The sequence below is a fragment of the Oncorhynchus mykiss genome, chromosome 19 (assembly GCF_057628025.1).
Source record: "Oncorhynchus mykiss isolate SJ-2025 chromosome 19, ASM5762802v1, whole genome shotgun sequence".
Lineage (NCBI taxonomy): Eukaryota > Metazoa > Chordata > Actinopteri > Salmoniformes > Salmonidae > Oncorhynchus > Oncorhynchus mykiss.
In genome coordinates, this window is record NC_143040.1 from 73,654,244 (window position 1) to 73,671,749 (window position 17,506).

General features: G+C 44.8%; 1 protein-coding gene across 2 annotated transcripts in view; it reads right to left on the reverse strand.

Annotated features, from left to right (window-relative positions):
• Positions 1–5,894: 5,894 nt before the first annotated feature.
• The window catches only part of galnt16 (UDP-N-acetyl-alpha-D-galactosamine:polypeptide N-acetylgalactosaminyltransferase 16), a 102,947-nt gene continuing 91,335 nt past the window's right edge, over positions 5,895–17,506 (reverse strand). For both annotated transcript variants that reach the window (XM_090211718.1, XM_090211717.1), the window contains exon 14: positions 5,895–8,189. In XM_090211718.1, the coding sequence (XP_090067844.1) occupies positions 8,046–8,189 (144 nt within the window). In that variant the 3' untranslated portion in view covers positions 5,895–8,045. The remainder of the gene's footprint in view (positions 8,190–17,506) is intronic.

Genomic DNA, 17,506 nt, shown 5'->3' on the forward strand with positions numbered 1-17,506 from the left:
TATCTCTTCATGATGGACAAGGAACACCTGGATCAACAGGTTGGGGATCCTGAACAATGTCAACAAAAGGCAAGCAGGACGTAGCCAGAGTTTCCACTTCCTGTCTAGTCAGCCATTCATCCATCTCCTAACGGGTTGCTCTTACTGTCCCATTCAGACACAGTCCTATTCAATATATTGTAGTTTTGGGATTTCTGAACTTTATTTCAACGGCGTTTGATTCTGAACAGCACTGCGTGTGCATGGTCAACAACAACAGCATGTCAGTCCTTGGTCTTGGGCTAAAATGATACTAAGTCCAGAAGAAGAGGGAGAGTACAACTGTGGGCCCTTTGTTGTGGTTCCTTCCCTGATGTATCCATTCTGTCCTGTGGCTCCCCCCAGCCCCCATTCATTCTGATGAGAACTGACTCCTTTCAAGGGGAAATCTGCGATTGCTACATCAGTTTTTGGACTTTTAAGTTAACGATATATACTGTACCCATTGATTATTGAAGAATATAACTTAGTCTCATTAGCTGAGCCTCAGAACCCCAAATATAAGTTTGATTTACTCCTTTGTTTGTAAACAATGTAAATGTAAACAAACACTGCATAGCCTCAAAACATGGTTACAACTATAACTGAGATATCATGGATGGTCAGTCCTTGTATCCACAGCTCTGTTAATTAAGTTAAGAATGGTTTTATTCCTACAGCCGGATCCCTCGGCTGTTTACCATAACAGTGGTGGGATGGCCCTTATTGTTAGTTTTCGAACAGCAGATTGGCCCTTTAAAGACCAGTAGTTTATCAGTATCAGCTGAATTCCACACATAGTTGTAGGTCCTGGGGATGAAACAGGGTTTTGGACAGCAGGCAGGCAGCTGTATGTTGGACTGCAGTGCAGATAGACTTCTTGGAGAAACTAGACTCTGCTTCTTGGCAATGTTGTCAAGCCTGTTGTGCTTTAGTAACATGTATCTTAATCTCCCTCACCCTCTTTCAACCTGTCTAACTGTCTACCTGTACCTGTCTACCTGTCTACCTGTCTACCTGTACCTGTCTACCTGTACCTGTCTACCTGTCAACCTGTCTAACTGTCTACCTGTACCTGTCTACCTGTCAACCTGTCTACCTGTCTACATGTACCTGTCTACCTGTCTACCTGTCTACCTGTACCTGTCAACCTGTCTACCTGTCAATCTGTCTACCTGCCAACCTGTCTAACTGTCTACCTGTCTTAATGTCTACCTGTACCTGTCTAACTGTCTACCTGTCAACCTGTCTACGTACCTGTCTACCTGTCAACCTGTCAACCTGTCTACCTGTCAACCTGTCTACCTGTCAACCTGTCTACCTGTCTAACTGTCTACCTGTACCTGTCTACCTGTCTACCTGTCAACCTGTCTACCTGTCTATCTGTCTACCTGTCTAACTGTCAACCTGTCTACCTGTCAATCTGCCAACCTGTCTACCTGTCAATCTGTCTACCTGTCAACCTGTCAACCTGTCAATCTGTCTACCTGTCTACCTGTCAACCTGTCTACCTGTCTACCTGTCAATCTGTCTACCTGTCAATCTGTCTACCTGTCAACCTGTCAACCTGTCTACCTGTCAATCTGCCAACCTGTCTAACTGTCTAACTGTCTACCTGTACCTTTCTAACTGTCTACCTGTACTTGTCTACCTGTCAACCTGTCAATCTGTCTAACTGTCTACCTGTACCTGTCTACCTGTCAACCTGTCAATCTGTCAACCTGTCTAACTGTCAACCTGTCTACCTGTCAATCTGCCAACCTGTCTACCTGTCAATCTGCCAACCTGTCTAGCTGTCAATCTGTCAACTATCTACCTGTACCTTTCTACCTGTCTAACTGTCTACCTGTACTTGTCTACCTGTCAACCTGTCAATCTGTCTAACTGTCTACCTGTACCTGTCTACCTGTCAACCTGTCTACCTGTCTACCTGTCAACCTGTCAATCTGTCAATCTGTCAATCTGTCTAACTGTCTAACTGTCAACCTGTCAATCGGTCTACCTGTCTACCTGTCTACCTGTCTAACTGTCTACCTGTCAACCTGTCTACCTGTCAACCTGTCTACCTGTACCTGTCAACCTGTCTACCTGTACCTGTCAACCTGTCTACCTGTCTACCTGTCAATCTGTCTACCTGCCAACCTGTCTACCTGCCAACCTGTCTACCTGTCAATCTGTCTACCTGTCTACCTGTCTACCTGTCTACCTTTCAACCTGTCTACCTGTCAACCTGTCTACCTGTCAACCTGTCTATCTGTCAATCTGTCTACCTGCCAACCTGTCTACCTGTCTACCTGTCTACCTGTCAATCTGTCTACCTGCCAACCTGTCTACCTGCCAACCTGTCTACCTGTCAATCTGTCTAACTGTCTACCTGTCTACCTGTCAATCTGTCTACCTGTACCTGTCAATCTGTCTACCTGCCAACCTGTCTATCTGTCTACCTGTCTAACTGTCTACCTGTCTAACTGTCTAACTGTCAACCTGTCTACCTGTACCTGTCAACCTGTCTACCTGTACCTGTCAATCTGTCTACCTGTCAATCTGTCTACCTGCCAACCTGTCTACCTGCCAACCTGTCTACCTGTCAATCTGTCTACCTGTCTACCTGTCAACCTGTCTACCTGTCAATCTGTCTACCTGCCAACCTGTCTACCTGCCAACCTGTCTACCTGTCTAACTGTCTACCTGTCTACCTGTACCTGTCAATCTGTCTACCTGTCAACCTGTCAACCTGTCAACCTGTCAACCTGTCTACCTGTCAATCTGTCTACCTGCCAACCTGCCAACCTGCCAACCTGTCTACCTGTCAATCTGTCTACCTGTCTAACTGTCTACCTGTCTAACTGTCTGCCTGTACCTGTCTACCTGTCTAACTGTCTTCATACTTGCAGGAAACACACACACACTTACTGGTGTGCAGGTACACAAATAACAACAACAACGCCATCCTGTCTGGCTCAGGAAAGAAGATTTCTGATTACCACCGGTACTTTTCCAAACTGTCAGTGAAACAAAGCAGTGAATGATGTCAACCGTCTTCCATCTTGGGTGTGTTTCTACCTCTCAACCTATTGACCAGGTTCTCCACAGGGGCCTGACCTCTCGTTGTTGCTCAGCTTGTTCAACCAATGGCTGCTAAGGCTGCTACACATGGCTGCTAAGGCTGCTACACACTCTACACAAACAGAGGCACTCTGCTGAAGGACGGGCTCATGATAACGGCCGGAACGGAGCGAATGGAATGGCATCAAACACCTGGAAACCATGGAAACCACGTATTAGATCCCATTCCACTGATTCCGCTCCAGTCATTACCACGAGCCCGTCTTCTAGAGGGTAGCCCTTCTAGACTTTTAAAAATATACATACATTTACTGTCTCATTCTGACTTTATTGAACTGATAGAGAGAGAGAGAGGATGACAGTAAAAGAGAGAGAGAGAGAGGGTGACAGTAAAAGAGAGAGGATGACAGTAAAAGAGAGAGGGGATGACAGTAAACGAGAGAGAGAGAGGATGACAGTAAAAGAGAGAGGATGACAGTAAAAGAGAGAGAGGGGATGACAGTAAACGAGAGAGAGGATGACAGTAAGAGAGAGAGAGAGAGAGGATGACAGTAAGAGAGAGAGAGAAAGAGAGGATGACAGTAAGAGAGAGAGAGGATGACAGTAAAAGAGAGAGAGAGGATGACAGTAAGAGAGAGAGAGAGGATGACAGTACAAGAGAGAGAGAGAGGATGACAGTAAAAGAGAGAGGATGACAGTAAAAGACAGAGAGAGAGGATGACAGCTAAAGAGAGAGAGAGGATGACAGTAAAAGAGAGAGAGAGAGAGACAGAGAGAGGATGACAGTAAGAGAGAGAGAGAGAGGATGACAGTAAAAGAGAGAGAGAGAGGATGACAGTAAAAGAGAGAGAGAGGATGACAGTAAAAGAGAGAGAGAGGATGACAGTAAAAGAGAAAGAGAGGATGACAGTAAAAGACAGAGAGAGAGGATGACAGTTAAAGAGAGAGAGAGGATGACAGTGAAAGAGAGAGAGAGAGAGACAGAGAGAGAGAGAGAGAGAGAGAGGATGACAGTAAAAGAGAGAGAGGATGACAGTAAAAGAGAGAGAGAGGATGACAGTAAAAGAGAGAGAGAGAGAGAGAGGATGACAGAAAAAGAGAGAAGATGACAGTAAAAGAGAGAGAGAGAGGATGACAGTAAAAGAGAGAGAGAGGATGACAGTAAGAGAGAGAGAGAGAGAGGATGACAGTAAAAGAGAGAGAGGATGACAGTAAAAGAGAGAGAGAGAGAGTATGACAGTAAAATAGAGAGAGAGGATGACAGTAAAAGAGAGAGAGAGAGAGAGGATGACAGTAAAAGAGAGAGAGAGAGAGGGGATGACATTAAAAGAGAGAGAGAGGATGACATTAAAAGAGAGATGATGACATTAAAAGAGAGAGAGAGAGAGAGGATGACAGTAAAAGAGAGAGAGAGAGAGAGAGGATGACAGTAAGAGAGAGAGAGAAAGAGAGGATGACAGTAAGAGAGAGAGAGGATGACAGTAAAAGAGAAAGAGAGGGTGACAGTAAAAGGCAGAGAGAGGATGACAGTAAAAGGGAGAGAGAGGATGACAGTAAAAGAGAGAGAGAGAGGATGACAGTAAGAGAGAGAGAGAGAGGATGACAGTAAAAGAGAGAGGATGACAGTAAAAGAGAGAGAGAGGATGACAGTAAGAGAGAGAGAGAGAGAGAGAGAGAGAGAGAGGATGACAGTAAAAGAGAGAGAGAGGATGACATTAAAAGAGAGAAAGAGAGAGAGGGGATGACAGTAAAAGAGAGAGGATGACATTAAAAGAGAGAGAGAGAGAGAGGGAATGACAGTAAAAGAGAGAGATAGAGAGGTCATGTCAAAAGGTCAACTAGGTCAGATTCTAAATGTAGACGTGTGCCGAACGCTCCAGCATTACACTGGTCTTTCTATTCCTGAAAGATCACAGAGACACATTTAAAAACCAACCCACCTCAGACACAGGCCATACGTGAAGGGCGATATGGTGCCTAGTTGATCTATTTATGTGATTAGCCTGCCCTCTAGTGGTGTCAGGTTGTGCTACAGTCGACAGGTTCTCACGGTCTGAAAGACTTCACAGTCAATGCTCCCCTCTCGGACACATATAGTATCTCTGACATAAAGTACATGTATTAATGCCTTCCAAATGGTACCCTATTCCCTGTATAGTGCACTACTTTAAATGGTAACCTATTCCCTATATAGTGCACTACTTTAAATGGTACCCTATTCCCTGTATAGTACACTACTTTAAATGGTACCCTATTCCCTATATAGTGCACTACTTTAAATGGTACTCTATTCCCTGTATAGTGCACTACTTTAAATGGTAACCTATTCCCTATATAGTGCACTACTTTAAATGGTACCCTATTCCCTGTATAGTACACTACTTTAAATGGTACCCTATTCCCTATATAGTGCACTACTTTAAGTGGGAGAACTTGCACAATTGCTGGCTGACTAAATACATTTTTGCCCCACTGTAAATATTTATTTATGTGCTTTTGTTACTTAAGGTTATTTAAAACCAAATACTTTTTGACTTTTTACTCAAGTAGTATTTTACTGAGTGACTTTCCATTTTTACTTGAGTCATTTTCTAATAAGGGATCTTTACTTTTACTCAGGTTTTAAATTGGGTACTTTTTTCCATCACTGACCATTTGGGTGAAGATGCATTGCAGCATTTGTCAACTGATTATGCTAGCCTGGGTACCAGTCTGTTTGTGCCCTTGTCATGACAAAAAGTGGCAAGAAGGCACAAACAGACTGGTACCCGGGCTATGATAATGCACGAAGAACAGACAACACACCATAGTGGGCATCATGATTTATTTCTCAAACAACATATAGAGGCTACTTTAACTTTACACAAAATACAAGCACATGTTAGCTTAGAATATTTACATTAAAAAAACAAAACATAACATTCCATGGGGCTTGACCATGGGGCTTGACCGTGGGGCTTGACCGTGGGGCTTGACCGTGGGGCTTGACCATGGGGCTTGACCATGGGGCTTGACCGTGGGGCTTGACCGTGGGGCTTGACCGTGGGGCTTGACCGTGGGGCTTGACCATGGGGCTTGACCATGGGGCTTGACCATGTGGCTTGACCATGGGGCTTGACCATGGGGCTTGACCATGGGGCTTGACCATGGGGCTTGACCATGCAAAACAATAAATAATGTTCCTGAAAATGCTTTGCATGGCACTTTAAAAAAAAAAACAGCTATTCAGTCAAATAAACTCTGTTGAAATCAGTTGGACTTCCGTGGTCTACGATCTGCATATCTGTCCCAGGCCGACGCAACAAAACACATTCAGAACTGACTTGTTAGCAGTAGGTGCATTCAGGTGCATTTTTATACAATATCCACACCTTTTTCTTCTAAGAGGGGAAAAAAAAAAAAGATCATCATTCCTACTTTAGCAATTTGTTGTCAAGGATTCGTTGACAGAAAAAGATTAAGAAGAGATTTAAGTGAAAAGCTTGGATATTCTACAGCAGGAGAAATCACGCCATCTTAGAGGTTGGAGGTACTGTCCAGCACGGGAGGCTGCTGAGAGGAGAGCTCGTAAGAAGAGCCGTGACAGAGCAGATGGAATGGCATCAAAACATCTGGAAACCATGGAAACCACGTGTTTGACGTTTTTGATTCCATTCCGTACATTCCGCTCCAGTTATTACCGCAAGCTCGTTCTCCTGTGCTGTACAGGTACGACCTCTGACCTCTGATAGTGTACGGGTTTGACCTGGGCCCCGTATTCAGGTCCCCCCCCCCCACGTCTATGTCATCTCATTCATTCTGATCTAGGATCTGTCCATATCATCTCATTCATTATGATCTAAGAGGCTAAACTGATCCTAGATCAGCGCTCCTGCTCTTTCATACTCTGAGACTCTTAATGAATATGGGTCCAGACCTCTGATACTGTACAGGTGAGACCTCTAACAGGGTTGGTTGGTTAATCTCAGACTCCTTGGTGGGGCTCTTGTCAGTCTGACACTCAGAACAGAAGCATCTGGTAAACATCAACATAGTTGTTTGTCACATTCTTCTCCTCGTCTCTCTCCCAGGGGGTGGGGGGGATGGGACAGTGAGCAGACAGACGTGATCCTCTGGGTCAAGCCCAGTACCGGCTTCTCCTTCTCTCCTCCGCTCCTCAGCCACCAGTGTTCCTCCTCCTCCTCCTCTCTCCAGCCACCAGTGTTCCTCCTCCTCCCTCCTCCTCCTCCTCTCCCCAGCCACCAGTGTTCCTCCTCCTCCCTCCTCCTCCTCCTACTCTCCCCAGCCACCAGTGTTCCTCCTCCTCCTCCTCCTCCTCTCTCCAGCCACCAGTGTTCCTCCTCCTCCTCCTCTCCCCAGCCACCAGTGTTCCTCCTCCTCCTCCTCCTCTCTCCAGCCACCAGTGTTCCTCCTCCTCCCTCCTCCTCTCCCCAGCCACCAGTGTTCCTCCTCCTCCCTCCTCCTCCTCCTCTCCCCAGCCACCAGTGTTCCTCCTCCTCCTCCTCTCTCCAGCCACCAGTGTTCCTCCTCCTCTCCCCAGCCACCAGTGTTCCTCCTCCTCCCTCCTCCTCTCCCCAGCCACCAGTGTTCCTCCTCCTCCCTCCTCCTCCTCCTCTCCCCAGCCACCAGTGTTCCCCCTCCTCCCTCCTCCTCCTCCTCCTCTCTCCAGCCACCAGTGTTCCTCCTCCTCCCTCCTCCTCCTCCTCTCCCCAGCCACCAGTGTTCCTCCTCCTCCCTCCTCCTCTCCCCAGCCACCAGTGTTCCTCCTCCTCCCTCCTCCTCCTCCTCTCCCCAGCCACCAGTGTTCCTCCTCCTCTTCCTCTCCCCAGCCACCAGTGTTCCTCCTCCTCCCTCCTCCTCCTCCTCTCTCCAGCCACCAGTGTATCTCTTCCTCCTCCTCCTCCTCCTCCTCCTCCTCCTCCTCCTCCGCCTCCTCTCCCCATCCACCAGGGTTCAGATCATCAGGTGATGAGTTGTGGCTCCCAGACCTGACTGGCCAGCTGGGAGCGACATTGAGTGATGGTTGGAGGGCCAGCCGGAGGCTGACTGTCCAGACACAGACCACTGACCATGTGCTGCAGGGCTGGTCCCTTCGGCTTCCACTTCTATGGTAGGTGAAGCAGAAACAGATAGGGGGAAGAGGGAGAGAGAGAGAGAAAGAGAGAGGGGGGATAAAGAGAGAGGGGGAAGAGGGAGAGAGAAAGAGAAAGGGGGGATAAAGAGAGAGGGGGAAGAGGGAGAAACAGAGAGAGAGGGGGGATAAAGAGAGAGGGGGAAGAGGGAGAGACAGAGAGAGAGGGGGGATAAAGAGAGAGGGGGAAGAGGGAGAGAGAAAGAGAGAGGGGGGATAAAGAGAGAGGGGGGAGGGAGAGAGACAGAGAGAGGGGGGATAAAGAGAGAGGGGGAAGAGGGAGAGAAAGAGAGAGGGGGGATAAAGAGAGAGGGGGAGGGAGAGAGACAGAGAGAGGGGGGATAAAGAGAGAGGGGGAAGGAGAGAGAGGGGGAAGAGGGAGAGACAGAGAGAAAGAGAGAGGGGGGATAAAGAGAGTGGGGGAAGAGGGAGAGACAGAGAGAAAGAGAGAGGGGAGATAAAGAGAGAGGGGGAAGAGGGAGAGACAGAGAGAAAGAGAGAGGGGAGATAAAGAGAGAGGGGGAAGAGGGAGAGAGAAAGAGAGAGGGGGGATAAAGAGAGAGGGGGAAGAGGGAGAGAGACAGAGAGAGGGGGGATAAAGAGAGAGGGGGAAGAGGGAGAGAGAAAGAGAGAGGGGGGATAAATAGAGAGGGGGGAGGGAGAGAGACAGAGAGAGGGGGGATAAAGAGAGAGGGGGGAGGGAGAGAGACAGAGAGAGGGGGGATAAAGAGAGAGGGGGAGGGAGAGAGAGAGAGAGAGGGGGGATAAAGAGAGAGGGGGGAGGGAGAGAGAGAGAGAGAGGGGGGATAAAGAGAGAGGGGGAAGGAGAGAGAGGGGGAAGAGGGAGAGACAGAGAGAGAGAGAGAGGGGGGATAAAGAGAGAGGGGGAAGGAGAGAGAGGGGAAGAGGGAGAGACAGAGAGAGAGAGAGAGGGGGGATAAAGAGAGAGGGGGAAGGAGAGAGAGGGGGAAGAGGGAGAGACAGAGAGAGGGGGGATAAAGAGAGAGGGGGAAGGAGAGAGAGGGGGAAGAGGGAGAGACAGAGAGAGAGGGGAAGGGAGAGAGAGAATACGTTAAGGACACATGCAAAAAAAAACGTATATTGACCTTGGACTGCTTAACGTCATTATGGACAGCTTAACGTCATTTGGACTGCTTAACGTCATTATGGACAGCTTAACGTCATTTGGACAGCTTAACGTCATTTGGACTGCTTAACGTCATTATGGACAGCTTAACGTCATTTGGACAGCTTAACGTCATTATGGACAGCTTAACGTCATTTGGACAGCTTAACGTCATTTGGACTGCTTAACGTCATTATGGACAGCTTAACGTCATCTGGACAGCTTAACGTCATTATGGACAGCTTAACGTCATTATGGACAGCTTAACGTCATTTGGACTGCTTAACGTCATTTGGACTGCTTAACGTCATCTGGACTGCTTAACGTCATCTGGACTGCTTAACGTCATTATGGACAGCTTAACGTCATTTGGACTGCTTAACGTCATTTGGACTAGCTTAACGTCATTATGGACAGCTTAACATAATTTGGACTGCTTAACGTCATTATGGACAGCTTAACGTCATTTGGACTGCTTAACGTCATTTGGACTAGCTTAACGTCATTATGGACAGCTTAACGTCATTTGGACTGCTTAACGTCATTTGGACTGCTTAACGTCATTTGGACTGCTTAACGTCATTTGGACAGCTTAACGTCATTATGGACAGCTTAACGTCATTTGGACTGCTTAACGTCATCTGGACTGCTTAACATCATTTGGACAGCTTAACGTCATTATGGACAGCTTAACGTCATTTGGACTGCTTAACGTCATCTGGACTGCTTAACATCATTTGGACACCTTAACGTCATTTGGACTGCTTAACATCATTTGGACTGCTTAACGTCATTTGGACAGCTTAACGTCATTATGGACAGCTTAACGTCATCTGGACTGCTTAACATCATTTGGACTGCTTAACGTCATTATGGACAGCTTAACGTCATCTGGACAGCTTAACGTCATTATGGACAGCTTAACGTCATTATGGACAGCTTAACGTCATTTGGACTGCTTAACGTCATTTGGACTGCTTAATGTCATCTGGACTGCTTAACGTCATCTGGACTGCTTAACGTCATTATGGACAGCTTAACGTCATTTGGACTGCTTAACGTCATTTGGACTAGCTTAACGTCATTATGGACAGCTTAACATAATTTGGACTGCTTAACGTCATTATGGACAGCTTAACGTCATTTGGACTGCTTAACGTCATTTGGACTAGCTTAACGTCATTATGGACAGCTTAACGTCATTTGGACTGCTTAACGTCATTTGGACTGCTTAACGTCATTTGGACTGCTTAACGTCATTTGGACAGCTTAACGTCATTATGGACAGCTTAACGTCATTTGGACTGCTTAACGTCATCTGGACTGCTTAACATCATTTGGACAGCTTAACGTCATTATGGACAGCTTAACGTCATTTGGACTGCTTAACGTCATCTGGACTGCTTAACATCATTTGGACACCTTAACGTCATTTGGACTGCTTAACATCATTTGGACTGCTTAACGTCATTTGGACAGCTTAACGTCATTATGGACAGCTTAACGTCATTTGGACTGCTTAACGTCATTATGGACAGCTTAACGTCATCTGGACAGCTTAACGTCATTATGGACAGCTTAACGTCATTATGGACAGCTTAACGTCATTTGGACTGCTTAACGTCATTTGGACTGCTTAACGTCATTTGGACTGCTTAACGTCATTTGGACAGCTTAACGTCATTATGGACAGCTTAACGTCATTTGGACTGCTTAACGTCATCTGGACTGCTTAACATCATTTGGACAGCTTAACGTCATTATGGACAGCTTAACGTCATTTGGACTGCTTAACGTCATCTGGACTGCTTAACATCATTTGGACACCTTAACGTCATTTGGACTGCTTAACATCATTTGGACTGCTTAACGTCATTTGGACAGCTTAACGTCATCTGGACAGCTTAACGTCATTATGGACAGCTTAACGTCATTATGGACAGCTTAACGTCATTTGGACTGCTTAACGTCATCTGGACTGCTTAACGTCATTATGGACAGCTTAACGTCATTTGGACTGCTTAACATCATTTGGACTGCTTAACGTCATTATGGACAGCTTAACGTCATCTGGACAGCTTAACGTCATTATGGACAGCTTAACGTCATTATGGACAGCTTAACGTCATTTGGACTGCTTAACGTCATTTGGACTGCTTAACGTCATCTGGACTGCTTAACGTCATCTGGAATGCTTAACGTCATTATGGACAGCTTAACGTCATTTGGACTGCTTAACGTCATTTGGACTAGCTTAACGTCATTATGGACAGCTTAACGTCATTTGGACTGCTTAACGTCATTTGGACTGCTTAACGTCATTATGGACAGCTTAACGTCATTTGGACTGCTTAACGTCATCTGGACTGCTTAACATCATTTGGACAGCTTAACGTCATTTGGACTGCTTAACGTCATCTGGACAGCTTAACGTCATTATGGACAGCTTAACGTCATTATGGACAGCTTAACGTCATTTGGACTGCTTAACGTCATTTGGACTGCTTAACATCATCTGGACTGCTTAACGTCATCTGGACTGCTTAACGTCATTATGGACAGCTTAACGTCATTTGGACTGCTTAACGTCACTTGGACTAGCTTAACGTCATTATGGACAGCTTAACATAATTTGGACTGCTTAACGTCATTATGGACAGCTTAACGTCATTTGGACTGCTTAACGTCATTTGGACTAGCTTAACGTCATTATGGACAGCTTAACGTCATTTGGACTGCTTAACGTCATTTGGACTGCTTAACGTCATTTGGACTGCTTAACGTCATTTGGACAGCTTAACGTCATTATGGACAGCTTAACGTCATTTGGACTGCTTAACGTCATCTGGACTGCTTAACATCATTTGGACAGCTTAACGTCATTATGGACAGCTTAACGTCATTTGGACTGCTTAACGTCATCTGGACTGCTTAACATCATTTGGACACCTTAACGTCATTTGGACTGCTTAACATCATTTGGACTGCTTAACGTCATTTGGACAGCTTAACGTCATTATGGACAGCTTAACGTCATTTGGACTGCTTAACGTCATTATGGACAGCTTAACGTCATCTGGACAGCTTAACGTCATCTGGACAGCTTAACGTCATTATGGACAGCTTAACGTCATTATGGACAGCTTAACGTCATTTGGACTGCTTAACGTCATTTGGACTGCTTAACGTCATTTGGACTGCTTAACGTCATTTGGACAGCTTAACGTCATTATGGACAGCTTAACGTCATTTGGACTGCTTAACGTCATCTGGACTGCTTAACGTCATTATGGACAGCTTAACGTCATTTGGACTGCTTAACGTCATCTGGACTGCTTAACATCATTTGGACACCTTAACGTCATTTGGACTGCTTAACATCATTTGGACTGCTTAACGTCATTTGGACAGCTTAACGTCATTATGGACAGCTTAACGTCATATGGACTGCTTAACGTCATCTGGACTGCTTAACGTCATTATGGACAGCTTAACGTCATTATGGACAGCTTAACGTCATTTGGACTGCTTAACGTCATCTGGACTGCTTAACGTCATTATGGACAGCTTAACGTCATTTGGACAGCTTAACGTCATCTGGACTGCTTAACATCATTTGGACAGCTTAACGTCATTTGGACTGCTTAACATCATTTGGACTGCTTAAAGTCATTTGGACTGCTTAACGTCATTTGGACTGCTTAACATCATCTGGACTGCTTAACATCATCTGGACTGCTTAACATCATTTGGACAGCTTAACGTCATTTGGACTGCTTAACATCATTTGGACTGCTTAACGTCATCTGGACTGCTTAACGTCATTTGGACTGCTTAACGTCATTTGGACTGCTTAACGTCATTTGGACTGCTTAACGTCATCTGGACTGCTTAACATCATTTGGACTGCTTAACATCATTTGGACTGCTTAACGTCATTTGGACTGCTTAACATCATTTGGACTGCTTAACGTCATTTGGACTGCTTAACGTCATCTGGACTGCTTAACGTCATTTGGACAGCTTAACGTCATTTGGACTGCTTAACGTCATCTGGACTGCTTAACGTCATTTGGACAGCTTAACGTCATTTGGACTGCTTAACGTCATTATGGACAGCTTAACATAATTTGGACTGCTTAACGTCATTATGGACAGCTTAACGTCATTTGGACTGCTTAACGTCATCTGGACTGCTTAACATCATTTGGACAGCTTAACGTCATTATGGACAGCTTAACGTCATTTGGACTGCTTAACGTCATCTGGACTGCTTAACATCATTTGGACACCTTAACGTCATTTGGACTGCTTAACATCATTTGGACTGCTTAACGTCATTTGGACAGCTTAACGTCATTATGGACAGCTTAACGTCATTTGGACTGCTTAACATCATTTGGACTGCTTAACGTCATTATGGACAGCTTAACGTCATCTGGACAGCTTAACGTCATTATGGACAGCTTAACGTCATTATGGACAGCTTAACGTCATTTGGACTGCTTAACGTCATTTGGACTGCTTAACGTCATCTGGACTGCTTAACGTCATTATGGACAGCTTAACGTCATTTGGACTGCTTAACGTCATTTGGACTAGCTTAACGTCATTATGGACAGCTTAACATAATTTGGACTGCTTAACGTCATTATGGACAGCTTAACGTCATTTGGACTGCTTAACGTCATTTGGACTAGCTTAACGTCATTATGGACAGCTTAACGTCATTTGGACTGCTTAACGTCATTTGGACTGCTTAACGTCATTTGGACTGCTTAACGTCATTTGGACAGCTTAACGTCATTATGGACAGCTTAACGTCATTTGGACTGCTTAACGTCATCTGGACTGCTTAACATCATTTGGACAGCTTAACGTCATTATGGACAGCTTAACGTCATTTGGACTGCTTAACGTCATCTGGACTGCTTAACATCATTTGGACAGCTTAACGTCATTTGGACTGCTTAACGTCATCTGGACTGCTTAACGTCATTATGGACAGCTTAACGTCATATGGACTGCTTAACGTCATCTGGACTGCTTAACGTCATTATGGACAGCTTAACGTCATTATGGACAGCTTAACGTCATTTGGACTGCTTAACGTCATCTGGACTGCTTAACGTCATTATGGACAGCTTAACGTCATTTGGACAGCTTAACGTCATCTGGACTGCTTAACATCATTTGGACAGCTTAACGTCATTTGGACTGCTTAACATCATTTGGACTGCTTAACGTCATTTGGACTGCTTAACGTCATCTGGACTGCTTAACGTCATTTGGACTGCTTAACGTCATTATGGACAGCTTAACGTCATTTGGACTGCTTAACGTCATCTGGACTGCTTAACATCATTTGGACAGCTTAATGTCATTTGGACTGCTTAACGTCATCTGGACTGCTTAACGTCATTATGGACAGCTTAACGTCATATGGACTGCTTAACGTCATCTGGACTGCTTAACGTCATTATGGACAGCTTAACGTCATTATGGACAGCTTAACGTCATTTGGACTGCTTAACGTCATCTGGACTGCTTAACGTCATTATGGACAGCTTAACGTCATTTGGACAGCTTAACGTCATCTGGACTGCTTAACATCATTTGGACAGCTTAATGTCATTTGGACTGCTTAACATCATTTGGACTGCTAAACGTCATTTGGACTGCTTAACGTCATTTGGACTGCTTAACATCATCTGGACTGCTTAACATCATCTGGACTGCTTAACATCATTTGGACAGCTTAACGTCATTTGGACTGCTTAACATCATTTGGACTGCTTAACGTCATCTGGACTGCTTAACGTCATTTGGACTGCTTAACGTCATTTGGACTGCTTAACGTCATTTGGACTGCTTAACGTCATCTGGACTGCTTAACATCATTTGGACTGCTTAACATCATTTGGACTGCTTAACGTCATTTGGACTGCTTAACATCATTTGGACTGCTTAACGTCATTTGGACTGCTTAACGTCATTTGGACTGCTTAACGTCATCTGGACTGCTTAACGTCATTTGGACAGCTTAACGTCATTTGGACTGCTTAACGTCATCTGGACTGCTTAACGTCATTTGGACAGCTTAACGTCATTTGGACTGCTTAACGTCATTATGGACAGCTTAACATAATTTGGACTGCTTAACGTCATTATGGACAGCTTAACGTCATTTGGACTGCTTAACGTCATCTGGACTGCTTAACGTCATTATGGACAGCTTAACGTCATTTGGACAGCTTAACGTCATCTGGACTGCTTAACATCATTTGGACAGCTTAACGTCATTTGGACTGCTTAACATCATTTGGACTGCTTAACGTCATTTGGACTGCTTAACGTCATCTGGACTGCTTAACATCATTTGGACAGCTGAACGTCATTATGGACAGCTTAACGTCATTTGGACTGCTTAACGTCATCTGGACTGCTTAACATCATTTGGACAGCTTAACGTCATTTGGACTGCTTAACGTCATCTGGACTGCTTAACGTAATTATGGACAGCTTAACGTCATATGGACTGCTTAACGTCATCTGGACTGCTTAACGTCATTATGGACAGCTTAACGTCATTATGGACAGCTTAACGTCATTTGTACTGCTTAACGTCATCTGGACTGCTTAACGTCATTATGGACAGCTTAACGTCATTTGGACAGCTTAACGTCATCTGGACTGCTTAACATCATTTGGACAGCTTAACGTCATTTGGACTGCTTAACATCATTTGGACTGCTTAACGTCATTTGGACTGCTTAACGTCATTTGGACTGCTTAACATCATCTGGACTGCTTAACATCATCTGGACTGCTTAACATCATTTGGACAGCTTAACGTCATTTGGACTGCTTAACATCATTTGGACTGCTTAACGTCATCTGGACTGCTTAACGTCATTTGGACTGCTTAACGTCATTTGGACTGCTTAACGTCATTTGGACTGCTTAACGTCATCTGGACTGCTTAACATCATTTGGACTGCTTAACATCATTTGGACTGCTTAACGTCATTTGGACTGCTTAACATCATTTGGACTGCTTAACGTCATTTGGACAGCTTAACGTCATTTGGACTGCTTAACGTCATCTGGACTGCTTAACGTCATTTGGACAGCTTAACGTCATTTGGACTGCTTAACGTCATCTGGACTGCTTAACGTCATTTGGACAGCTTAACGTCATTTGGACTGCTTAACGTCATTATGGACAGCTTAACATAATTTGGACTGCTTAACGTCATTATGGACACCTTAACGTCATTTGGACTGCTTAACATCATTTGGACTGCTTAACATCATTTGGACTGTTTAACGTCATTATGGACAGCTTAACGTCATTTGGACTGCATAACATCATTATGGACAGCTTAACGTCATTATGGACAGCTTAACGTCATTTGGACTGCTTAACGTCATTATGGACAGCTTAACGTCATTATGGACAGCTTAACGTCATTTGGACTGCTTAACGTCATTTGGACTGCTTAACGTCATTATGGACAGCTTAACGTCATTATGGACAACTTAACGTCATTATGGACTGCTTAACATCATTTGGACTGCTTAACGTCATTATGGACAGCTTAACGTCATTTGGACTGCTTAACATCATTTGGACTGCTTAACGTCATTTGGACTGCTTAACGTCATTATGGACAGCTTAACGTCATTATGGACTGCTTAACGTCATTATGGACAGCTTAACGTCATTTGGACTTCTGAACATAATTTGGACTGCTTAACATCATTTGGACTGCTTAACGTCATTATGGACAGCTTAACGTCATTTGGACTGCTTAACGTCATTTGGACTGCTTAACGTCATTTGGACTGCTTAACGTCATTTGGACTGCTTAACGTCATTTGGACTGCTTAACATCATTATGGACAGCTTAACGTCATTTGGACTGCTTAACATCATTATGGACAGCTTAACGTCATTATGGACAGCTTAACGTCATTTGGACTGCATAACGTCATTTGGACTGCTTAACATCATTTGGACTGCTTAACGTCATTTGGACAGCTTACCGTCATTTGGACTGCTTAACGTCATTATGGACAGCTTAACGCCATTTGGACTGCTTAATGTCATTTGGACTGCTTAATGTCATTTGGACTGCTTAACGTTATTTGGACTGCTTAAC